The sequence below is a fragment of the Pholis gunnellus genome (assembly GCF_910591455.1).
Source record: "Pholis gunnellus genome assembly, chromosome: 4".
Classification (NCBI taxonomy): domain Eukaryota; kingdom Metazoa; phylum Chordata; class Actinopteri; order Perciformes; family Pholidae; genus Pholis; species Pholis gunnellus.
In genome coordinates this window covers 2969057-2994956 of record NC_136530.1, presented here as the reverse complement: position 1 = coordinate 2994956, position 25900 = coordinate 2969057, and the positions used below count along the sequence as shown (strand labels likewise).

The window sequence follows — 25900 nt, the reverse complement described above, 5'->3', positions numbered from 1 at the left end:
TCTTGTCAAAAATGGGCTTCCATACATCCCTGATACACAACACAGTAACAATATATACCGTAACAATCTTTGCAATATAAATACACTGTGCAATAAAACAATATTCTGTCTGTATACATAATATTTTTAGTTATTGTGGATTTGTTACTTTTTTACTTAGTTACTATTCTTTACTGTTTAATTACTTATTTATAAGACTTGTTTTGATCTTGTTTTTTACTATGTCTTTTGTTTGCACTATCCACTATGCTGCTGTAACCCTGTAAATGTCCCTAATAAAGGATTCTTTTATCTTATTTTAGAAAAACCTTAGAAATCACTACAACGTCTCGGGACTTTTCGCTGTGCGCGCTCCCGCGAGAAGCATGCGGTTCTTGGCAGGCAGAACTCGGCATAACACCTGTGTCGGAAGAAGCTAGGCTCGTGACAGGCTAGCAGCAGTGGACTGTAAACATGGCGGCGTGCACAGCTACAGGGCTGTGCCGACCACCCCGTTACTATTAGTCCGTAGAGACACCACACCACCCCCCCACCCAAAAAACATGGAGACCGAAGAGGAGCAGCACATAACGACGCTCCTCTGCATGGGTTTCCCGGACCCCGACGTGATACGGAAAGCGCTTCGGCTGGCGAAGAACGACATCAACGAGGCCGTGGCGCTGCTGACGAACGAAAGCCCCGGACTCGGGTATGGATACGAGCCGATGGAGAGCGGGCCTGCACCCGGCGGCGGCGTGGGCGGCTCGACCGGAGGAGACGTGGAGAACAGCAGCAGCAGCAGCAGCGGGCGGACCGGGACCGGCACGGGAGGGTTTGATCCACCGCCCGCGTACCACGATGTAGTGGATAGCGAGGTAAGAGCAGCAGCAACCAGCGTCTCCAACCAAGAACAGTAGGGCTCGCCCATTTAAACTAGCTAAAGCTAGCTAGCCTCGATGCTACACGCACCGAGCCCAACGTGAGCTGTCAGAGAGCAGGTGGCGGAAAATACTCTCCAGTCCTATACGAGACCAGGATGTTGTCACTTGTCTGCTAACATGAATCCTATAGCTACTGAAACAGATGTAGCTTAACCTTGAAATCGCTGTTCTAAACTTACAAGCTAAACCCAGCTAGCTATAGTAGCCGGCTAGCTAAGCTAAGCTAACGTTAGTTGAGAGTTGTTGAACGCGCCAGTAGCTGGACCAGTTGTAGCGGCACAGAGGCGTCGCTCTGGAGGTTTTAAATCACAGATTCTCTGTGGTAGTAGGTAATTGATCCTGTGTGTGATTGTGTGTGAGAGAGGAGCGTTGCACTTGATGCTTTGAGGCCGGTCGTTGGTTCTGTCAGAGATCCACCTGCAGGTTGCATCATTTATGTGTTATTAATTATAGTTAACTGCATTGACAACTCATGAATACCTGTCCGCGCAAGATGTGACTCGAGGACCCTTAATCAACTTGACCTCTCAAAGCCTGTTGCTCCCTTCAGATCTCCTCCTAAAATCCTGCAGGTGCTGTCAAAGGAGAGCAGCACATTCTGTAAAAACATCCCAACTGTAAGATGACTGATTCAGACTTTCTAACCAGCTGTTGTTTCCCTTTTTGATTGGCTGTTCCAGCTGCTGTGATTATGAATCAGCATGAAATAGGTACAAATTATCCACAATACCTTTTGGCCATCTTTCTTGCCCCCGCTGTCACACTGTTGTAGCTGTCGCGTAAACAACAGTTGGCATTTTGCAGGTCACTGTAGATAATGAGCCTATTTTTTGTAAATATGCCAATAATGATCCAAACTAACTCTGCCCAAAGTGACTCATACTGAGTTCATTAAATCTAAAAAAGAGCTGCAAAAAAATAGATTTTCCCTCTTATGTCCACAAGTCAAATTTAAACCTATTTCTCCATCTTGTTTGAGCCGTTATTGTTGTTGCGTTATGCACTCGTGTATGTTATTGGAACCTTTATAGAATTTGCAGTTGTCGTGAGATGGAGAAGTTAACAAGCGTCTCTCCCACATGTCGTCATAACTCCCGAAACATGCAGCGTAGAAATATATAAAACTGCTTTATTTCCCCTCTTCTTTGCTGTGTTTGTGCTGAAGGGGCACGTCACAGGCCTATGGCCCCATGTTATGCTCCTAAATATAGCCCGCAGTCTCCCTAACACACAAACACATTGCAGTTATTTTTATTTATTTTTTTGCAGGGTGGGTCCCAGGAGGGCTGCAGGGTGCATAGTAACAGAGTGGCCTGAGTTACCTCATCGCTCTGTGCAGCCACCACACATGTAGTCTGAGCCTTTAGAGACCTGAGGCGTTTCTCCTAAAGCCTGCAGGTCTTGAAACAATGAGGATGTTGCAACTTATTTTACATGTTTGTTCTCCCGTTTGATGGTTATTTACAAGAGGTCCTGAATATTGTATACAAAGATAGGACGTTTCTTCTTTTCTCTATGTTGTCGTTCTGGTAGAAATCAGAGGAACCAGTATTTATACTAAATTATCAGAGATTTGTAAATTCTGCCAGCAGTGAAATGTCTTCCCTCTGTTACTTTGAACCTAGTGTTTTATACCGGTGTTAGGTTAGTCTCTCGCCCTCTCTCCTTCCTCTCATCCATCTATCTGTCATTTCTAATTTACCCAGAAAAGGAAGGGATGAAACATGATGCTCCTCTGTTGCCTTCTCCTCCCTTTCCCTCTTTCTCCGGTTCTCCTCTTTAGAGCTCAGTCCGGCACTTTTTAGAAAATGTTTCATTAAAACATGCACTAAACAGCTTGACCATTATGTATGCTAATATGTGGAGATGTATTCAAAATGGTGAGACTTGACCTAACTGTACTTTGCTGTATTCCTGTTTGTACTCTGCAGTGCCCACAGGCCAACGTGACCAATGAGCTGTGAGCACTTTGGGTCATTTCTAATGTCGTTGGAGCTGAATCCCAGAGCTCAGTCGTAGTTTAAGACACCGTTTAATACGAGACAGCAGGTCAAGCCTCTGGAGACCGCTCTGCTTAAATGCTTTGCACAATTACAGATCAAACATCAATCATTGGTTGATAAATGTGACGTGCTTTAGTGTTTGTACACGTGCTGAACTGTTCCCACGGCACTATTTCAGAGGAATTTAACCATAAATATTCAAATGACATCATGAATATGTAAACAACGTCATAATGTCAATAATTCAATAATCCTTCGGGTGCGTTCACCGCATGGACTCGTAGACTGTACTGCTGCTGGCCACGCTGTGCTCCGTGAGTCTGAGCTCAGCCTCGTGAACCATGAATGCAGACGGTTTAAGAGGTCACTTTGAATTTAAACTTGACCGTCACGACCAGAAAATATGTCATCGTGTGTCAGCATTACAGCTGTTTCTGAGGCCATTTTATTCCTTCCTGGTATTGATCCGATACCTGAAGCAGCGTATCTGCAGAGTACTGATCTGATACCGGTGTGTCGAAATCAAAAATATATATATTACTATAATGTTTAAGCTCTATATACGACTAACCCTGCGTGGCTGTGATATGATCGCTATCATTGACCTGTTTCAAGTTAAACCTTTTTAGTAAAACATGAACAAATGCATACAGAGAATGACTGCCATACAACCTTCTTTTATTATCTAGTTTGACAGATTCTCCAGATCGGCACCGCGCATGTGCAACTCTCCTCAGAGATGAGAAAGACGCGAGATGGCTCAACTCGTTAGCGTCTTCCTTCATCGATTACAGATTACAGCAAAGTTTTTTTTTTTTTACAGAGCTGCAGTACTTATCGAGCAGGATGTACAGATCGGGTAGCGAGTGATGCATGTTGTTCCTGTGTGTAGCGTAAATCAGCCGATCAGTGATATAATAACGTGATATCGGATCGGTGCATAGACTCGCGTACTCGCCGATACCCGATCCAGCGTTTTTAGGATCTGTACCGGAGACATTTCCGATACTGGTGCCAGGATAACTCTAGGTAGCATCATATTGCTAACAAGACGGCATCATTACACACACCACGTCTTACACATCACAACCCTTTTTGACTTCAGTGAAACAGATTTCTTTTAAAAAGCATTTTTTTTGGAAGGAAATGGAGATGAAGGGCAGATCGTTGAGGAGAGAGGACACACTTTCTTCTCCCAGAGGGAGCAGAAGAATCGAGCATCATCCTCTCTGACTTTATCTTTGCTAGAGGCCGTTTGAATTAACCTCTCCATAGAGGACAGCTGCAGCGCCCTGAAACAACGGACGACGCAGTGTGATTAAAAAAAGAAAAGGTTGTAATTGTGTCATGCATGTGCGTTTTACAGCGGAGCAACGATGAGAATGGGAACTGCTCGGGGGGCAGCATGGAGTTTCCCACCACCAACCTGTACGAGCTGGAGAGTCGGGTGTTCACCGACCACTGGTCCATCCCGTACAAGAGAGAGGAGTCCCTGGGCAAGTGTCTTATCGCCTCCACCTGCCTCGCCCGGCACGGTAAGACCCCGGTTGTGTGGGAGGAAAAATGTATTTTTGGCGGTCTGCGTTAAACCAAAAATGCTCGCCATCTGCGTTTTTATGTGTGTGGGTGGCATGTTTTGTTTGGACCGTTTGGTGTTATCACATGTTGTTATTTTGGACACTTGGGTCTCAATCTGTACCTCCTTAGTCACAGCTATTTATTTTTTGTCCCCCATGTTTGAATGTGAGATGAATATGTGAATCCAACTCCTCCCTCTCTGTCAGGTCTCGCCGACGCTGATGAAAACTGTAAGCGGTTCATAGATCGGTGCATGCCGGAGGCCTTTAAAAAGGTGAGCGACAAAGAGATTAAGTGTGTTTTAGTACTTGATTCATCGACGTGCATTTTTCCTAATCGTCCTCCGTTCTGTCCGTCTTGTTCGCGTCACCAGTTGCTGACCAGCAGTGCCGTTCACAAATGGGGCACCGAGATTCACGAGGGAATCTACAACATGCTGATGCTGCTGGTGGAGCTGGTTGCAGAGAGGGTGAAGCAAGACCCCGTCCCCGTAAACCTGATGGGAGTCCTGACTATGGTGTGTTCTCATAATCCTTGTCTTTTAATTACCTTTCTTCTGTCTTTGAACTCTATATAAATACTTTACCGTTGACAAGATTCTGGAACAAAAACACACATTTTAATTGAAATGATCAATCAGTTGTTGTGTGGCAGAAGATCAATTAAGTAGATTACTTTAAATGTGCGTTCTTGGAATTATCTGACGTTACTCGGAGGGAGCTGTGTGTGTGAGAGCGCAAATGTCCGAATCGATCGGACCGGACGTTAACCACGACGGACTTCACCGGCTCCCCGTTACAAAGTCATTGTGATGTCCGATGAAGTCCACGTGGGAATAGAGTCGATCTGAGTCGATCATTTCACGCAGAATTCGTGGCGAGCTAGTGAGTGAGCGTGTTGACATTTCTATCCTGTGGCTGGAGCTAAAAACAGAAGAAGACAAACGTCTGAGGGTGAAGAAGAAGAAGAAGGCTCATTAACGCAAAGATGTTAACGAAGAAGTAGAACTGGAGAGACAACGAAAAGTCATCGGGACAAATTCAAGGAAGGGAGAGAGACTCTCACCCCTCTTCTAAACCAGAGTATTTCTAGTCGGTGAGAACGCGTCTGACACACAGTCTCCTGTTGTGAGCTTCATGTGTGAAACTCTGGACAATGTCCGTAGTTTATACGAGAAAACATTTCATTGTAATCAGTGACTGTCTGATGCTGTGAATCAGCAAATTAGTTTAGTTTGTTTCCAAAACAAGAATGATCTTCTAGTGACTCCATTTAAACAATCTAATCTGCTGCTGTGAGTATCGTAAAGATTTAAATGGGGCATCATGTGACGTTACGTGGTTGAGAAATGAATCATAAATATGTATTTGTGTTCCGTGCGTTTGTGTCCAGGCCTTCAACCCGGATAACGAGTACCACTTTAAGAACCGGATGAAGGCCTGTCAGAGGAACTGGGCCGAGGTTTTTGGAGAAGAGGCCAACATGTTCGCCGTCTCTCCGAGCAACGCCTATCAGAAGGTAAGGGGCGACTCGAGTGTGATCGGCGTATGTGTGCCAGTTCATTCAGATGCACTTGCAAAGTATGTAACGCTGTGGTAGTATGAACACACACGCACTTCCTTATTAGCCTGTGTTTACTGTTCGTAGTCGGGCCAGGGGGGGGCGTGACAAATTCTTCATCCCCGCTGTTGTGTAACTGAGCCTCTTCTGGGGTTCAGAAGAACATGTGTGACGGACACACAACAGCTGTCAGAGAGAGAGTGTGTGTGTGTGTGTATATATGTGTGTCTCACAATAATCTGCAGTGTCACTGCTGAATGCATCCACTAATAAACATATTTCTCTCTTCCAGGAGCCTCACGGTTGGCTGGTTGATTTGGTGAATCGAGTGAGTAATGAGCCAGATTTCTGTCTCCTTTTACACTAATTCCATATTTGTGTTAGTTTGGCCTCATGTCGCTGCTTTCCTCTTTTTTTTTGTGTGTGTGTGTGTGTGTGTGTGTGTGTCAAGTTTGGAGAGTTGGGAGGATTCACCGCCATCCAGGAGAAGCTCAACATGGACGAACTCGAGATTGCTGTAAGAGAAACCGTCCTTCCTTTGATCTTCTTGGCTCTTTTTTTTTAAACGGGTCCGACGTGTCGTGAGAGTAATGAGACGGTTCCTACTGGTGGCGGACGGAGAGAAGCGCCGCAGATTGACTTTCAGACAGACTATGCAGGCGAAAGGTCAACGTTGTTCACCCCCACGGCTCTCAGCTGCAGAGTACTGATTACCCCCCCCCCCCCCCCCCCCCCTCACCCTCACTAACACACAAACACACTCTCTCATCCTCCCGCTGTGTGATGGTTAAACTGCTCTGTTGTGTTGTGTGTTCTGAGGCATCCTTGTAGTGATGCTTCCCTCTGGGAACCTAACCGGAACCACAGCAGAGCATAGCCATTGATTCAGTGTGTACACACACACACACACACACACACACACACACACACACACACACACACACACACACACACACACACACACACACGCACCCTTGTGTTTCAAGACAGGTCGGGTGGGTTCACTGACATCACTGTAGACACACACTTGAAAATGAAATGAAATGAAAATGGTCTCCCATCGTTTTTAGCCTCCTTTCAAAAATAAGCTGCGTTAACAGCTGCTGATTAACGAGGTTAGCAGCTCCTGTGATTCGTTATCCGTGTTGAAATGAGCTACTGGTAGCCGAGGCTGAAGCGATTGTTTGCTTCCGGAAAAGGTTCACGTGCACGGGCACGATTGGCTAATAAAGACGAGTCAGATTCGGGTGCAGCCCTAAAATAAGGAGAGTGGGTGGTGCAGACCGCTCTTCAGTGGCAGAAAGCTCAATAAGAGTGTGTAAGCTGTCAGATACTTAACATACTACAAGCACAGTGAGAGAGAGAGAAAGTGAAAGGAGGAAAGATAATGGGATGAGTGCTCCCTCCTCCACTGACTCCCAGGGCTGACTCATTCATTTGTCTGCTTTAAGCAGGAAGTCAAGTGTGTGTGTGGGGGGGGGTGGGGGTGGGGGTGGGGGTGGGGGGTGGGGGGGAGGGGGGGGGGGGGTTCACTGAGTGAATAGAGAGAGGAAGGTGGAGGAGACCGGCGCCCAGAAGCAGAGATGGAAGATAGCCAGAAACGGGAACACGGGAACCATTCATTAAGCTGCTGTGATTTAGCACCGAAGGACAAATGACAGCCGGCCCTCTGGTATTAGAAACTCACCCACACATCTGTTTACGCTCACTCACATGCACCAGTGAGAACCTCACACTGTATTTAAGAAGTGGACGTAGTCGTCATGTCATCACCCGTTGGTTTGCGGATCGCTGTTTTGAAGCTTTGAGTTCGGAAGCGATCATATCTGGACTGAGGGAGGAGTGACGTAGAGACGCTGTATACGTCTCTGGTAGAGACCTGTCAATCACTGTGTAGCCCCGCCTCTAAAGCATCCCCTGCTTTATGGTCTGTTCTACTCTAAATGGACCATAACTTACTAAATGAACATCATGCTGTATTGAAGAAGACTTGAAACTAGAGATTGAGACCATAAACTCATGCTTACAATATCTGGTGAGAACACAGCATCAGTTTTGTCCTAAACACTTAAATCTGAAAGCGGTGGTCCCGACCTCACAACTAAGACCGATTATGTTAAAAAAAATGAACACTTATGTGTCAGACTCTGCTGGTTTGATTGATGATATTTCATTTGTCTGTTTGTATCTGAGTCTCTTCCGCTCTGCCTCCACAGTGTGTGTCGGCTCTGGTTCAGCCTCTTGGAGTCGGTGCTGAATATCTAAACTCCAGCCTCGTCCAGGTGAGCGATCTCAAACGCACGTGATGGTAGTATACTGACCCTGAACTGCTACTGTGTATTATCTCTATTTCTCCTTGTAATTCACATCTTTCTAGTATGTTTTTTTGTCCTTGTTCCAAGTTGTTCATATGACCCCATATGTGTATTTGCTGTATCTTCTTACTGTTTTGCTGCTGCAGTGGCCATTAAAGTTTCATGTTGTTTTTCCTAGCCCATGCTTGATCCAGTCATCCATAAGATGATCACGTACGTGCAGAACCTGGAGGAAAAGGACCTTAAAGACAAGGTAGCATTTTATATTTGTTCCTCACTGGAATTCATGGAGAGAGAACGCAATAACACTTATGTTCAATCCGGCTTGTTTGTGCATTTGTGTTGGGAAGCCGGTGAGGAGTTTGTGTCCTTGTTGCTGCACTAGTGACGGATGTTCAGCACAAATATGCGATCGGGGAAACCGGCACTTAATGCTTTCTCGTCGTTGATCCTTGGACGGGTTGATTGTGAATTACAAATCCGTGGAGGAAAAGCTATTTAACGCTAGTTTAAAGGAGATGTTTTCACATCAATATAAAATAGATACACAGAGAATTAAGACCTGTTTAACTTCCTGACACCAGCTCTAAACGCCTTTTATAAATGTTCCTGATGTAAATGCTCTTTAAGCAAGAAAAAAGAGAGAATTAGTTCTAAAAAATATATTTTTTGACATGTGTGGTATAAAACATGAGATAATTGAATAATTAAAAGCACAATGAGTTGGTTTTTGTATGTACTTTTCGGGATGCTTCTGGGCATCAACCTTCATAAATATGTAGCGACGAGGTGCCAGGTCGTAAGCAGGCATCCAAGAGGAAGCTACAAAAATGGCGGTCATGGCGCCAAAAGACGTAATTATAGCGAGGCGGGTGACAAACATGGTAGCCATCGTTGAGCCTGTGAGGAGGGGCCAAATTTGAATGTTGTGCCTTTTCACTCGCAGACACAGGATCAGAAATATATATTTCTTTATTTTACTGCATTGATTTTGCCTTTTAACCAAGATGTTGCTCCTCGTTTGTCGGTCCACCGTAGCGCCTGGTGAGCATCCCGGACCTTCTGTCGGCCATCAAGCTGCTGTGTATGAGGTTCCAGAGGGAGCTGGTCACCGTGGTGGATGACCTGAGGCTGGACACCCTGCTGCGCATGCTCAAAACCCCCCACTTCTCTACCAAGATGAACTCCCTCAAAGAGGTCGGCTCTTTGAAATCTAAACTGCACGAGATTTCTTTCTTTTTTTGGTGTGTTTTTAATGAGTTTCTGTCTCTTCTCTCAGGTGACAAAGTTGATAGAGGAGAGTACGGTGTCAAAGACGGTGAAAAATGCCATTGACACAGATAAACTTTTGGACTGGCTGGTGGAGAACTCAGTCCTATCAATAGCACTGGAGGGTAAGAGAACCCATCACCTCCACACACTTTAAATGTTTCTCACAAAGTGCTTTGCAAAAACACTTGAATTTGTAACCACTTCATAAATGCATCTTAAAATGTTCACAGTGCTCATTAAATATGTTTATGTCTCAGGTAACATTGATCAAGCTCAGTACTGTGAGAGAATTAAGGGAATCATTGAGTTGCTGGGGAGTAAACTGTCGCTGGACGAACTCTCCAAGATCTGGAAAATACAGGTCAGCACCAGTGCACACTGCAAAAGAACACAAAAACACTTTTTTTTTGTTTGACAAATGTTTAAAAGGACACATTTTCCTGCTTTTGATGGATGTATTGGTTCTTTTGTGATCATTTCAGGCGGGCCAGTCATCAACTGTGATAGAAAACATTCATACAATCATCGCTGCTGCTGCTGTGAAGTTCAGCTTTGATCAACTCACCCACCTCTTCGTCCTCATACAGAAGGTCAGTGCCGTGTTGGCTCAATGAAAAGTGTTTTGTACGTCTTTGAATAGAGTAAATAGTCATCTTTTTTTATTTTATTTTGCATGTTGTTCAGAGCTGGGAGGTTGAAAGTGACCGCGTGAGGCAGAAGCTGCTCAGTCTGATCGGGAGGATTGGCAAAGAGGCTCGCTCTGAAACTACAACAGGAAAGGTATGTTGGCATATCCACGGATGGATTACTGAATGAGCCAACCGGGCAGAGGCCCAGGGGCAAAAAGTGTGAGGGGCCCCAAAGCCAACCCACAAAATGTCATTTAAAAAGACATATTTCAACCTGAAACATAAAACAACTAAAATCACACACAAAGACTGCAAAACAACTACAAAGAGACTCAAAACGACAATGAAAAGGGGAAAAACGACCACAAAGTGACACAAAACGACCACATAGACACAAAACAACCACAAAGAAACACAAAACAACCACAAAGAGACACAAAACAACTACGCAGAGACACAAAATGACCACATAGACACAAAACAACCACAAAGAGACACAAAACAACCACAAAGAGACACAAAATGACCACATAGACACAAAACAACAACAAAGAGACACAAAACAACCACAAAGAGACACAAAATGACCACATAGACACAAAACAACCACAAAGAGACACAAAATGACCACAAAGAGACACAAAACAACCACAAAGAGACACAAAATGACCACATAGACACAAAACAACCACAAAGAGACACAAAACACCACATAGACACAAAACGACCACATAGAGACACAAAACAACCACAAAGAGACACAAAATGACCACATAGACACAAAACGACCACATAGACACAAAACAACTACGCAGAGACACAAAATGACCACATAGACACAAAATGACCACACAGAGATACGTAACAACGGCAAAGAGACACAAAACAACCAAAAGAGACACAAAGGAGGAGGAGGAGCAGAGGTGGTGGGGCCTTGTGCGTGTCTGTGTACGAGCGGCCCGTTGTCTCATAACGCGCTCGTGGGTCTATCTGTCATTCTGTCAAGGCTCAGGACATTGAGAAGTAAATCGAAGGTTTTTATTATCCAGGTGAAGTCTGAAGCATGTTGTGTCCGTTCAGGTGCTGGAGGTGCTGTGGGAGTTGGCTCACCTCCCCAGCCTGCCCACCAGTCTGGTTCAGCAGGCGTTGGAGGAGCACCTGGGGATCCTGAGCGACGCCTACGCCGTCAAGGAGACGGTGAAACGCGGTTACATCATTAAATGTATCGAGGACATTAAGAAGGTGAGACAGACGTGCTACAGTTTGCTTCTTATTGTCTTTGTGGATGTGGGGGCGAGTGTTCATCGTGGTTAATGGTGTTCCAGGGTCATTCGAGGATCAGCTCTTAGAAGAGAAGAGTAAATATATTTGTTGTTTATTTTGTGTTTACAATTAGGAAAACACCGTTCCTTATTGTGCAGCTCAATCTGTTTAAATGAAGCTATGGAGGACCATGTCTGCCAGTAAAAGAAAGAAGAAAACTTAGACTTGTGATTGTAAAAAAAGATCCTTTTAAGTCATTGTAATGACTTAGTATCTCAAAATAATGAGAAACTACCATAAGTCATTATTTCGAGATCCTAAGTCATCATAATGACTGACAGGATCTTTTTTTTAATATATATCACGTTGGTGTAAATGGTCTTCCGTAGCAAACATTGAGCCACTACATTTTTCTGCCTGCTGTGACCGTTAGCGTGTCCTTGTTAGTGAAGCATGTTACTCTTCAACTGCAGTTTGTTTACATGTTTTTCATCTTAGTTTGCCTCCGTCTAGCGTCCGTGGAGCTGCGGTGGATTATGGAGACGAAGCATCTCACTAACTGTCTTTCACACGTTCATTATTCATTCCAAAGCTTTTTTAAAATAACTAATTTCCTCTCTTTCCTCTGAACGTACCACAGAGGCCGATGTCACAAAATCTCTCCTTTTTACTCACCCTTTGATCTTCCTGCTCCAGAGCTTTGACTCAGGCTTGACTTGAGTCAAAGGAGCTTATACATCTTCTCTGTGCTAACCAACTCATGTTCCATAATAATGATCATAACTATTCATGTTTACGTAAAGATGGGATTTGTAAAATCATGTTGACGGAATCAAGAAACGACACATATTATGATTAAACTCCTCAGTTCTTTAAAGGAGTCTTTCACATTCATTGTTTAGCGTTATTAAGCAGCATATATATATATATATATATATATATATATATATATATATATACTTTACGTAAACTCCTCTTGTTGTCACCTATAAATAACAATATAGTAAAACGGTTGTAATAATGTAAAATATGTCTTCAGAGGAGACGGTGTCATTGTCGTCAAATACTCATTAATAAACACTTAAAAGACATCCTTTTACGTGATGACGACTACATGATAGTGTGTTATAAACCATTTATTTAAATGTTAGTTCATTGCTTATTAATGAATAGGGTGGCTTGAAGTGAAGCGTTACAAAGTAGTCTTGATTTATTTATTATTAAGGACAGAAATGAGTGAACGCCTGTGGAAGGAATGTGTGTGTTTTTATATTTACATCCAGGAAAAAGAAGTAAACTGTGTTTAGAGTCAAACTGCCCCTCAAATGAAATGTATGTTTCTAGACTCACACTCAGGAGGACTGTAAAGGCAGCGACACTCAAAGCTCATTTCTTACTGGCACTTGGGGCAAGAAGAAAGCTAACTCTGTGTTCAAAGTAAGAGAACCAGCCTGTATCATTCATACTTCCAATGAACAATCTGTGTCCAATTTCACCAACCAATCGTGGAGGAAGGTGCTTGACCACAAAAGGGGGTTTCACTGGTCACCGGTTGATAATTTCACACTTGATTGTAACGAGAGAGGTAGTTAAACCAGGTGTGTGTGTGTGTGTGTGTGTGTGTGTGTGTGTGTGAATCTGCTGCTTGCTTCACTGAGGGCTTCGTTGGCACTGACTAATGGTTACACAGCGGTTACACAGCGGTGTTGATCGGGTCCTGGGAGGCATTAAATGAGTGATTCTAGCTGCTGGATGAATGGTCAGCTTTGGTGAAAGTGCAAGCACATCTACTCACGCAGAGAGGAATCTAATCAGAGCCTCGGATTTATAAAAGAACATGTTTTGATATTTGATTTGGAGGACAAACTTCATCTTCAGCATATTTTTAACAGGATAGTTGTGATGTTCTGTAGTGTGTCTGTACGAGGTTCTCCACAGCAGTACCTTACTTTGCTGCTTCTCCAAACATCTACTGTAGTGAAACACAGACTGTGGAGAAGAACCTCATACAAACACATTTAAAACCACCTGAACTCTCCTTTAAACAGTCAAAGTCTTGATCCAATGTTTGACATCCCGGGCTCTGGTTTTCCTTTCTCGTGTTTACACAACTGCAAAAATTAGTGGGTCTGTGATGACAAAAGCAATCTAATTACAAAATCTGATTAGCACGCGATTGTGTGCTCATTCTGCTTTAACGGATATCATTATCGTGTGTGTGTGTGTGTGTGTGTGTGTGTGTGAACAGGCTTCTCAGCAGAGCAGTCCTCAGGCGGTCTGGGTTGTTCCTGCTCTCCGTCAGCTGCATGAGATCACCCGTTCTTTCATCAAGCAGACCTATCAGAAACAAGACAAGGTAACACAAACGCACGAGCTAAAATGCATCGGCAAAAATCCATTATACGGCCTGTGCAATGTTGCCGTGATAACCGCTACCTTCCTTTTTAACCCCACAGAGCATCATCCAGGACTTGAAGAAGAACTTTGAGATCGTGAAGCTGATCACGGGATCCCTCGTGTGCTGCCATCGACTGGCTGTGACCGCCGCGGGAAATAACGGCCTCTCGGGCTCCACTCTGGTGGACGGACGGTACACCTACCAGGAGGTTTGTCCACCTCCCGGTGTCTCATCAGCGCGTTTCCTAGTTAAGGGACAATGTGGACTTTTTGTGTGAGGTTCTCCTCCACAGTCAGGGTTCTACTACAGTATATGTTTATAGAACCAGCACGGGAGCAAAGTAATGTTCTGCTGTGGACGTATTTTAGACTCCTAAAAGAATCTCTATCAGTTTAAGTCAGTTTTGTTTTATAATTTTATCTCGGTGTAATTTTCTGATCATCCTTACTCTTATATGGAACTATATTGCAAATGATTTATAGTACAATTCATGAGCAGTGACATTGATGATGAGTAATGTCGTCTGAGGCCTAATTGTATCTGAGCTGGAATGTTTTCAGAGGAAGTAATCAAACTTGGAGCAGCTCAGCGTGTGTGTGTGTGTGTGTGTGTGTGTGTGTGTGTGTGTGTGTGTGTGTGTGTGTGTGTGTGTGTGTGTGTGTGTGTGTGTGTGTGTGTGTGTGTGTGTGTGTGTGTGTGTGTGTGTGTGTGTGTGTGTGTGTGTGTGTGTGTGTTTTGAGGGTCATGATGACATGTGTGTTTCTTAATCTCTTCAGTATCTGGACAGCCACCTGCGCTTCCTGGCCTTCTTCCTGCAGGAGGCCAGCCTCTACCTGGTCTGGAACAGGGCCAAGGAGCTGTGGGAGTGTCTGGTTTCGGGGCCGGACGTCTGTGAGCTCGACCGTGAGGTACGAAGACAGTTATGCAAATGAAAAAAATGAACTTTGAATGTAATTTTTACTGGCTTCTTGTGAGTTTTGCATTAGAAGTCATTAAAGGAACAGTTCACCCAAAAATCAACGGTACATATTCTTCCTCTTACCTGTAGTTTCTCAATGAATCGCTATCAATCTACATGAAACTGCTCCCAACAAGGACCGTGGATTATCAGCAATAACCAGTTCAGGAATGACACTTTGCTGTTTAGTCTTTCAAAGCCGAGTGCATTCTAGTTCCATTATATTAGAGAGAAGTCGGACATCTCTACGGCCGATATGTGCAACAATCGGCACCTCACACCAAAACAATCTAGTTTATAAAAACAGCTCTACAGGTAAGAGGAAGAATATGTGTTGTTGATTTCAGGGTGAACTGTCGTGAGTTAATCAGTGTAAAACTAAAAGCAGCGACTGCTACAGCTGCTTCTTTTTCAACCAGAGGGAAATAGATTATATTCAGATTACCCACTGAGAGATTCAGTCCAATAAACATGTGTTTCTATGTGTGCAGTCGTGTTTCGAGTGGTTCACTAAAGGACAACACGACCTTGAGAGTGACGTTCAGCAGCAGCTCTTCAAGGAGAAGATCCTGAAGCTGGAGCCCTACGAGATCACCATGAACGGTGAGAGAGACTCTTCAAAGAGATGCCCCGTCAACAGCGTTACAGCCCGTCATTGTCATGCATGTGATGCAACATGTTCTTATTCGTTTCCCCAGGTTTCAACCTGTTTAAGACCTTCTTTGAGAACGTCAATCTGTGCGACCATCGCCTCAAACGCCAGGGAACGCAGCTGGTCAGTCCTCGCTCACGCGTTTTTATAAAGGTGAAACACGCCTTGATTGCGTTTGTATTTGATGTGCGACGTGTTCTGATTTCAGTGTGTGGAGCGCCTTGACCTGGCAGGGATGGATTTTATCTGGCGCATCGCCATGGAAACCCCTGATGAAGAGATAGCCAACGAGGCGATCCAGCTCATTATCACATATAGCTACACCAACCTCAATCCCAAGATGAAGAAGGTCAGTGTGTGTGTGTGTGTGTGCACATTTCCCTGTGGCTCACTCGTCTAGCAGTCAGTGTTTGACTTCAGTAGATGGAGTTTGGAGAAACAGAGCAGCACGGGAGCAAAGCAATGTACCGCTGTGGACGTATTGTAGACGCCTAAAACTAAATCAGTTTGTGTGCACGCTGTCTATAAGGTGAGGGGTTAGACAGAGCTTTCTAACGGGGAACTGAAGCCGTTAGCTTTGCTCTCTTCAAAGTCATTTTACCTCACGCAGAGTTTCTGCCTCTATCGGTTTATTTGTTTGCGTTATTGTGTGAGTTTGTAATCACCAAAGGCTCACAAACTACCCGATGGATGCAGCACCTCCCGTGTTGTGTAAAATCACTGTTTTAGTGAACAGTTTCAGTAGTAGTGAACACTCGCATGACCTAAATCTGAACACTGTCCCTTTAAGAGGCTGCCATCTTGTTTTTAAATATTCTGAATAAAGTGATTCATGGGAGTATTTTCTTGTAAGTAGTTCTGTTCACAAGAAAAGAACAAATACTGTATTTGATTGAGTTATTCCAGAGTGAACCGCGTATTAAATGATTTTCACCTCCTTACAGGATTCTGTGTCTTTGCACAAGAAGTTCATCGCTGATTGTTACAAGCGACTGGAGGTAAGAAGAGGAGCGGAATGTGTTTACTTCAAAGGAGAGATTTGTGAACATCAAACAGCCCCGAACACTCATTTGTGTCTCCGTTGCTCTCAGGCAGCCAGCTCGGCCCTCGGGGGCCCGACTTTGACCCACGCTGTCACGAGGGCCACCAAGATGCTGACTGCCACCGCCATGCCGACGGTGGCCACGTCTGTACAGTCACCATCCAGGTACAGAGGGGGGTTTGGGTAAGAACATAGTTACTAAACCTATTAAAACACGTTTTCGTAGTCACTAAAAAAAGTACAAGTACTAAAACACACACACACACACACGTGTAGAAACGCTTTGTCTTTCCGTCATGTTGAAACTCTTCTGTGTGTTTTCATCTGTAGATCCACTAAGCTGGTGATAATCGAAAGACTGCTGCTACTGGCTGAACGCTACGTCATCACTATAGAGGTAGGTCTTCTTCACGTTACACCTTGTTTTGTCTGTGTTAATGCGTCTGCCATACATTTAACCATGGGTGTATATTTTTATTTTACCGCTTCCTGTAATAAGTTTTATAATAAACTGTTTAGTCAAAACACAGACGCTCTGACCCTGAAGGCAACTTTATTTATGTAGCACATTTCAGCAACGAGGCAATTCGAAGCACTTCACATAAAACACCAGAAGACAGAAATATAACTTTATAAAAGGACTTTTAACTTCAATTTAAAAAACAGCCGTTAACATCCAAGAGAATAGAAAATACAAGCAAGCTGAAATAGAATAAGACGGAGAAATAAAGTTATAAATGATTGAATAAAAGGAAGGTCCGTCCTTAAACAGAATAGTCTTCAGTCCTGATTTAAAAGTTGTCGTATGATGTAAACAAACTGGCATTTGAAGGGTTAAAATTCTTAAAATTAATGAATATTTTTTAGTGATAAGGTCTGATGTTGATGAAAAGATTTGACTCAATGAAAATTAAAAAATAAATTAAATGTATGGTTTTAGGAAATGGACATTTGTGTCCCTCTAACATTTAGCAGATATAAAATAATTAAAATGTGTTTTTTTGTTTTATGTAAATAAATTGAATATTTCTTATTTATGATCAGTACTAATGTTGGTTAAAAGATCTAACTCTGTGAACGTGGATCATTTTATATGTCGTGTTTTGACGCAGACGTCAGATCAACGTATTGAAAGTGATTCATGAGGATTAATGGACTCGTTATCATTTTGACAGTTAACATGTTCGTAGTACATGAGGAACAACACACAGTCATAGACACTGAAGGTAGAGCCTTGAATGAACGGTCGATTATTTTGTGGGTTTTTATTTTTGATATATATTTTTTCCCCGTGTAGGATTTGTACTCGGTTCCTCGCACTATTCTACCTCACGGGGCCTCGTTCAACGGACACCCCGTCACTCTCCACATCACCTACGAGTCAACCAAAGACACTTTCACCTTAGAGGTATGGTAACACATTTCCTAGTGCACCTGTGATAAACCCGTCATCACGTGGAGTTACATCCACAGAGGAAATAACCCTTGTTCTCTGTGTCCTGCAGACCCACAGTAATGAGACAATAGGAAGCATCCGGTGGAAGATATCCGAGCACTTGAGCTGTCCGGTGGATAATGTCCAGATCTTTGCCAATGACAGTGTGGTAAGTGTGGATTACTCAGTAAGTGACGGGGAACTCTTGTTGCTCTTTTGTTTTGAAACAATAAGATTGTACGCGTCCCTCCCTCATCAAAGTGTTTCACTCCTCCGTTAATCATGTGTTACAAACTACAAACCAATGCACAGAACCGCCCCTCACTCCGCCCCCTCTCTGCTCCCTCCACCGTATTTTCAGATGACCATGAACCGGGACCAGAAGCTGCTCTCCCAGCTCGGCTTCAGCGACGAGCAGACCCTGACCGTGAAGAGCTCGGGCACCGGCACTCCCTCCGGCAGCTCCGAGTCCTCGGCCTCGGCCTCCAGCAGCTCCAGCTCCGCCGTCTTCAACTCTGCCTACGCCTTGGAGCAGGTAGCATGACGCCGACATGACCGCGCACTGAAAGATGACTGCCGGCATACTAACATCCATTCTGACGACACACTGCGTCTGTGTTTCTGTCTTTAGGAGAAGTCTCTGCCCGGTGTGGTGATGGCTTTGGTGTGTAACGTGTTTGAGATGCTTTACCAGCTGGCTAACCTCGATGAAACCCGGTAAGAGAGTACAGTTAAACCCCTTTTCCATCAAAATGAGCGTATATATTCAGGTTTTTTTAAACACGAATTGAACGTTGAGCAGACGCCGGAAAGCAGGGAAAAGGTTTTTTTTAGGTCTTTTAATATTCAGTCTGTCTTTCAAACTCTCAAACCAGAGTTTGTGATTGTTGGAACGTTGAAAAGACTTAAAGAGACGGTTTTATTTTGGTTCTGTCGAGTTTGAATGAAGTGTGTTTTGATGATCAGCGAGTTAAAATGTTGTCTGATTGGAGTCTGGTGGCTTCGAGGAGAGCGTATTAATTGGATGTTTTGCACATCTTAATTATAACAATTGTCCAAATCCCTGTTGATTTTGTTTATTATGTATTCACTTACGGGCGCCGCATACAGCAGCATCAAGACAGAAAATAGATGAGCATGAGCATGTCCACCCGGCTCTCGTGTTTCTATCTCTGGAGCAGATAAATACTGTGACGACTGCAGAGTCGTTTGTAACCTTTCCCACTAAAGACAGAAGCCAGATATTAGCGGGTGTTTGTGGGTTTCTTGTCTCATGGTAAAGGGGCTTTACGTACACTTTGTTGTCAACAACAAAGTAAGGACTACATATCCTCATTCAGCATATTGTTTTCTCCAGGATCACCCTCCGCGTGAGGAAGCTGCTGCTGCTGATTCCAACAGATCCAGAAGTGCAGGACGCTCTCGACAACTTTGTTCCCAAAGAATCCAGCGTCTGGAGCCACCAGGTACGTCAGAGCCGTCAGCGACGCGTTCAGGTCACGTGGGAACTTCCGTGCCTGAACGTTGGAGCTCTCCATTCTCTAGCTTTTTAATTATTTAGCATTTTTTGTTCTCAGTAATTGTGTTGTAATGAGTCTATCTACGTCCTGAGCCATCTCTGTGTGGTTCACACATTCTCTCTCTCATCTGTCTCTATTGTTTTCTAAACTCTCTTTGTTCTCTTTTCCACAGAAGACACTGTTCCAGGGTACAGGCTCTCGTTCTCCGTCTATGTCCTCCAAGCAGCAGCACCAGCCCAGTGCGGCGTCCATCTTGGAGTCCCTCTTCAGGTCCTCGGCCCCGGGCATGTCCACCTTCAGAGTGCTGTACAACCTGGAGGTACGCGCACATGTGAACACACATCAGTCAACGCAATACATCGTTTTCCATTGGTGACTTTGACTACTCCTTCTTCTTCTTCTTCTCTCCGTGTGTCAGGTGTTGAGTTCAAAGCTCATGCCCACGTCGGACGATGAGATGGCGAAAACCAGCAGCAAGTCCTTCTGTGAGAACTTCCTTAAAGCAGGAGGCCTCAGGTAACAGAGAACAGCACACCTGTGAGAGAAGAGTCACTGTCGGGTGTTTGCTTTGCTTCGTAGGCTTTTATCCAAAGTTTGTACTTTTAGTTCTGTAGTCGGGCTGTACTGAATATTATGAAGCTTCATTTGTAACGTTGACATTTAAATCTATTCCTTCTGTTTAAACCTGGCATTTCACACTTGCAGATAAAGATTAGACGACCCTAATCTTATATTAGTGGTGTAAATATAGTGTTGTTTTCTGTGTGGCAGCACGTATGTAGATAAAGCGCTACAGTCAGCCTCTTTTTTTTCAGAGCGCTCAACTTTTTTTTGTGCGGCCTCTCCAAGTTCTTCTAGTAGATAAATGTTTGATCAAATAAAATAATCTACTTTTTGGCGTCAAGCCTTTCAAAAACAACATCTTCCCTGCGGTCAGAAAACTCGTCAATGACGTCATAAATAGTATGATGGACATTCAATGCTTCGTTTGAAAACCTCAATAGAAGCTTTGAATGTAAAAATACAAACAAACATTCAACACAGCACTCAACTGTAGTATGTCTGTGTTTCCTCTGCAGTCTGGTGGTGAATGTTATGCAGAGAGATTCCATCCCATCAGAGGTGGACTACGAGACCAGACAAGGAGTCTACTCAATCTGCCTTCAGCTGGCCAGGTGCAGAATGCCGCACACACACACACACACACACACACACACACACACACACACACACACACACACACACACACACACACACACACACACACACATTCTAAGGGGTTGATATTCTGGTTAGACTTCATACTCAATTGTTGGTGTTTTGCAGGTTTCTTCTGGTCGGCCAGAGCATGCCTTCAGCGCTGGACGATGACGTCATCAGGGACGAGGCGCTGTCGTCTCGTCCGTTTCGTAACGCCGGACGAGCCGGACGACAGCTGTCTCTCTGCGGAACTCCGGAGAAGTCGTCCTACAGACAGATGTCTCTGTCCGAGCGCTCCTCCATCCGAGTCGAGGAGATCGTCCCGGCTGCCCGCGTAGCTATTCAGGTAAAACACACACACACACACTATTTCCATGACGAAACCCACCGTCCAGTCAGCGCCCAGATTATTATTGTTTTTTTTAAACGTACAACGTCCTCTTTTCCAGACCATGGAGGTGGGCGACTTTACCTCCACTGTGGCCTGTTTCATGCGTCTGACCTGGGCGGCTGCAGCAGGCCGGTTGGATCTGGTTGGCAGCCCGCAGCCAATCAGAGAGACCCACAGCTCCCTTCTGCCTCAGGGGGTCCGCACCAGAGTCAGCAGCACAGGTGACACGGGAAACACACACTTTCCATGTTATTGTGGCAGCGTTCAGAGGTGCTTCAATACCTTGATAATAGCCCCTAATAATATTCAGCATTCTCCTATTTACCTTTAGCTGAGAATGAACCACTAGTCTGTCAATCAGAGCTCCCCAAAGCTCCAAAAAAACTAGATTCTTATATCTACTATATAGTTATAAAGCCGCCTGGTCGCTTGTAATGTTCTAGATAAAGAACATGTTTTTTTATTGAGAAGTTAGGACTTTTCGTCCTTATTTGTTTCCTTCCAAGCCGTTGGAGATTAAAAAGATGTGCTTTAAAGTCCTTGAGTTTAACGTCTGTTTGAACACATCAGCTGATCAGCTGCTTACAGTCCGTGGGTGTAGGTGATTATGCTGCACAACTTCATTCCTCATCTGCGCTTTTGTTGCCAACAGCTCATTGTCGAAGCATTTCCGTTGCCACAAAACAAAAGCTAAATAAACGAAAGTAGATCAAATGTGTTTTTTTTTTTTTTTTCCTTTTGCAGGGAGTAACTGCAGCTCCAGCAGTGAGGGGGAGACCACGCCGACAGCGTTGCATGCTGGGATATGTGTGAGACAGCAGTGTGTTTCTGTCAAAGATACCATCATCGCCCGAGAGGCTCTGTCGCTGCTGGTCACCTGTCTGCAGCTCCGCTGCCAGCAGCTGTGTAAGACTCATGCAGGAGCAAACGCACCACTTACGATAATGACTGCACACTAGGCCTCTATGTAATGACACTGCAGCTGATACTGGTGCAGACTTCTACCATGCAATTAAACCCTGTGGTTGGTTTCTCTCGCCTCAGGTTCTTTTTACAACCTTCCCTCCGTCAACGATTTCATCATTGATGTTCTGCTGGGATCTCCCAGCGGAGAGGTAAACAACAACCTCTTTTTGTTTAACCCTCTGAACTCATTTTTTTACTACCGTCACATTTTGCTCTCTGTGGCCTGGTTTTTTTACTGCATTATATAAGTCCTGCACCTCTATGGAAACAGAACAATCATGTCTAGAAGCAGAGAGAACTCAAACATGTCTTGTGTGCAGTATAACACAGCTTCTGGCTGTGATAAACGGTGTAGTTTTGGCAGTTGATTAAGGAAAACATGCTTTTTTCAGTCCAGCCAGCGGTTGTTGGTGTTCAGAGTGTTAACATCACAGTAGAAATCCATCCCCAATCCATCCATCCTCTCTTCAGATCCGCCGGGTAGCTTGTGATCAGCTCTACACTCTGAGCCAGACGGACACGTCGGCCTTCGCCGAAGTCCAGAAACCCAACTTGTTCCTCATCTCAGTCGTCCTCACTGCCCAGCTGCCGTTATGGAGTCCGACCTCCATCATGAGAGGGGTCAACCAGAGGTACTTCAGAAAAAGAGACACGCATGTCTTGAAACTTTAGCAGAGGTCTGGTGTTGATGATGCTTTTCCTCTCAGGTTGCTGTCTCAATGCACCGAGTACTTTGACCTAAGATGTCAGCTTCTGGACGACCTGACCAGTAAGATTCCTCCTTTACAGTCACTTTTATCAACACCTAGATGTGAAGAATTGTCCCAGATGTAGGAATTGAGTTAATAGATATTAAAGTCTGTTTTGGGTTTTTTTGTATTCTCTCTCTTCGCCTCCTCCAGCGTCGGAGATGGAGGTGTTAAAAGTCAGCGCAGCCACGATGCTGGAGGACGAGATCTCTTGGCTCGACAACTTTGAGCCCAGTTGGAGCTCTGAGATGGAGACCAGCGAGGCGGACAACATCCTCCTGGCCGGACACCTCCGGCTCATCAAGACCTTGCTCTCCCTCTGCGGCAACGATAAGGAGCATCTCGGTGAGCGCGCGGGGGAAACGCATCGCAGCCATTCAACCAGTTTAGGAAGTTAAGGGAGATGACGCGATATTAAAGTAACACAACTTAATTACTCTCCCCTGCTTTTGGATTACCTCAATACCAAATAGGCAAATAATTATAGTAATAATCTTTATTTACGTTTTAAAAACACCACATTCATGATATAAAGTGAATGGAATAAACTAAACGAAGAGAGTAAAACAATCTTAGATAAAACGCTGTCATCATCCAAGGACCCGACCTTTTTGGCCGTATTTTGAACGTGGAGCAGCAGCACCAGCACCCATCTTAATTCATTTAAAGTGACCCGGTGTGTCCTGTATTATGTTCGCTGAACCGGAAATTCTATCCTATTTCCTATTAACAGTCTTTTCACGCTGTGATGCCTTTCGGGCAAAAAGAATAATCTCGATGAACTGGAAAATGCTCAAACCATCCTGCATTACAATCACATTTTCTGGGTGAAAGCGTTTTTTATGGGCCATTGTGTGAGACTCGTGTGGAGAAGTTTTCTAATATGTGCGCATTTGCACGTTCTTTAAAAATATTAAACCTGCTAATAATCCCCGTCGGTAATGTGATGACGTATGTGATCACCTTCCGTGTATCCTGTTACTCTCTAGACTGTAATGTGAGGACGTGTAACTCTTTTCTCCAGGTGCCTCTCTGATCCAGCAGTTGTTGGACGACTTCCTGTTCCGAGCGTCTCGCATCATCATCAACAGTTCCAACCCGACGCCCTCCCCGGCCCCCAGCCACGACTTCCACCCAAAGTACGACACGTTAGTCCCTCTCCCTTACATTCAATCTTTCCTTACTGTGCATTGGACCATTTCAAACATCGTTTATGCTACTACGTTCACGCTGTGTCGTGGTGTGTTTTCAGGTGCAGCACAGCCAGCAGCCGGCTGGCGGCCTACGAGGTGCTGGTGATGCTCGCAGACAGCTCTCTGGCCAACCTCCGGCTGATCACCAGAGAGCTCATGTCCATGCACCACCAGTCCGACTCTTCCCTCTGCAAGGAGTTCGATGTAAGACACTCATTGAAATCACATTTTGTGCTCTAATGTTTGTGGGTTGGACGGTAGTTTAAATGTGAATCAAACCGTGTGTGTGTGTGTGTGTGTGTGTGTGTGTGTGTGTGTGTGTGTGTCTCTCAGTACCTTCCCCCCGTAGAGAGCCGGTCCGTCTCAGGCTTCGTTGGGTTGAAGAACGGCGGAGCCACGTGTTACATGAACGCTGTGTTTCAGCAGCTCTACATGCAGCCCGGCCTCCCAGAGGTACGCACCAGTCGTCTCATGTGCCGTTCACCTTCTGCATTCACAGAGTCATCCGGTATCAGCGAGTATGTGTGTGTGTGTGTTTTGGTTTGAAGGCTTTCCTGTCCATCGAGGACGACACGGACCAGCCGGAGGAGAGCGTCTTCTACCAGGTCCAGTCTTTGTTCGGCCACCTGATGGAGAGCAAACTGCAGTACTACATACCCGAGAACTTCTGGAAGGTAACGGACCGCTCAGCATGTTGTTCTGAACGCAACCTTTCAACTTCAAATGTTGCTGCACAAGTGTGTTTGTTAAAGTGGCAATAGACAACTTTTCCCCTCCTCGTGTTTCCAAGCGGTATTGTTGGTTCCGCTGTTGCAAAGACCTCAAGAGTCGACTACTAGCGACGCATTTGGTGACTTATTCTGGAAGAAACTCGATATTTATTAAAATACATTTAATTCAATCATTCCCGATGCTTCTCAGAGTAATCACAGTCCTCGGCTCTTTTGCCTCTTAGCAGCGTCTCCCTCTCTGCTGCAGACACAAAAACTGCATTTTGTTTTCCAAAGTTACTTCGGTGCATCGATGCTCTTTGGTAACCGGGGGAAAGCTGCCGAAAACAAAGGCTCCATCGTCTTCCTGTTTGAGTGGCGCAATGGTTGACGCGCCTCTTTTGTTCTGTAAAAGGAGCCGTCGTTTTCCCGGAGATTTTGCCAGTGGAAGACAGAACCGCATGTGACCTGAAAGCAAGGCTGATAGGGAACCAATCCACACGGGGTCATTATTCTGTAGCGATTACATCGTGCAAGCAGCATTTACTTCATAATGATGAGTTAAAAGTCGTTTTGAGACAAATTGCCAGTGTCATTGGGTTTGTTGTGCTGCACATTACGACTAAAAGGTCTGCGCCACACACTCACAAACACTCCACCGCCTCTCTAATGATGCTGTCATTGTCTGAAACATCGAAGAAATCCCTGAACTCTGAGTCTCTGAGCAGGTTGTTACCTTCAGGTTTCTTCTTGCTGTGAAGATTTATCTTCAGTTAGTTTATTACAGAACAATTAAAGGTGAAAGTCTTTGTTATGATGGAGTAAAGTGTGTGTATAAGATCATTAAGTTTAAAAAAAGTTATATCTACGGATTGCATTAATGTTAACACACAAATGCTAAGGTAACATTTATTTTTGTTGAACTTGCACAAATATACAGAAAAAGGTTTTATTATTTCTCAATTCTCAGTGACTTTTAGAATAACAAGTTATTAAGAAAGAAAGATGCTGCCTGACCTCAATATTATTGGTCGGTTAGACGATTTCTGTTTCTGAGAAACTTGCCAAGTTCAGAAATAAAATCTACACAAAATGACACTTAAAAATGTGTATTTTATGTTATTTCTCAACAAATCCCACAATAGT

General features: G+C 44.4%; 1 protein-coding gene across 4 annotated transcripts in view; it reads left to right on the top strand.

The window, feature by feature from the left end:
- Positions 1-462: 462 nt before the first annotated feature.
- usp24 (ubiquitin specific peptidase 24) overlaps positions 463-25900 on the top strand; it is a 38914-nt gene continuing 13476 nt past the window's right edge. The window contains exons 1-44 of one of the 4 annotated variants that reach the window (XM_079157695.1): positions 463-854; positions 4290-4458; positions 4708-4775; positions 4875-5018; positions 5894-6019; positions 6354-6389; positions 6513-6578; positions 8278-8343; positions 8555-8629; positions 9415-9573; positions 9656-9770; positions 9906-10009; positions 10131-10238; positions 10333-10428; positions 11358-11519; positions 12885-12977; positions 13789-13896; positions 13997-14146; positions 14715-14846; positions 15388-15499; positions 15595-15671; positions 15757-15897; positions 16493-16546; positions 16640-16755; positions 16921-16987; positions 17888-17998; positions 18096-18194; positions 18387-18560; positions 18657-18742; positions 19383-19491; positions 19718-19864; positions 19964-20061; positions 20625-20720; positions 20872-21091; positions 21195-21357; positions 21881-22042; positions 22181-22251; positions 22574-22734; positions 22810-22871; positions 23005-23196; positions 23876-23990; positions 24104-24248; positions 24378-24497; positions 24593-24718. In XM_079157695.1, coding sequence (XP_079013821.1) covers positions 543-854; positions 4290-4458; positions 4708-4775; positions 4875-5018; positions 5894-6019; positions 6354-6389; positions 6513-6578; positions 8278-8343; positions 8555-8629; positions 9415-9573; positions 9656-9770; positions 9906-10009; positions 10131-10238; positions 10333-10428; positions 11358-11519; positions 12885-12977; positions 13789-13896; positions 13997-14146; positions 14715-14846; positions 15388-15499; positions 15595-15671; positions 15757-15897; positions 16493-16546; positions 16640-16755; positions 16921-16987; positions 17888-17998; positions 18096-18194; positions 18387-18560; positions 18657-18742; positions 19383-19491; positions 19718-19864; positions 19964-20061; positions 20625-20720; positions 20872-21091; positions 21195-21357; positions 21881-22042; positions 22181-22251; positions 22574-22734; positions 22810-22871; positions 23005-23196; positions 23876-23990; positions 24104-24248; positions 24378-24497; positions 24593-24718 — 5313 coding nt within the window. In that variant the 5' untranslated portion in view covers positions 463-542. Of the gene's footprint in view, positions 855-4289; positions 4459-4707; positions 4776-4874; positions 5019-5893; positions 6020-6353; positions 6390-6512; positions 6579-8277; positions 8344-8554; positions 8630-9414; positions 9574-9655; positions 9771-9905; positions 10010-10130; positions 10239-10332; positions 10429-11357; positions 11520-12884; positions 12978-13788; positions 13897-13996; positions 14147-14714; positions 14847-15387; positions 15500-15594; positions 15672-15756; positions 15898-16492; positions 16547-16639; positions 16774-16920; positions 16988-17887; positions 17999-18095; positions 18195-18386; positions 18561-18656; positions 18743-19382; positions 19492-19717; positions 19865-19963; positions 20062-20624; positions 20721-20871; positions 21092-21194; positions 21358-21880; positions 22043-22180; positions 22252-22573; positions 22735-22809; positions 22872-23004; positions 23197-23875; positions 23991-24103; positions 24249-24377; positions 24498-24592; positions 24719-25900 lie in introns of all 4 variants that reach the window. The other 3 variants (XM_079157694.1, XM_079157697.1, XM_079157696.1) reach the window with 3 other exon arrangements.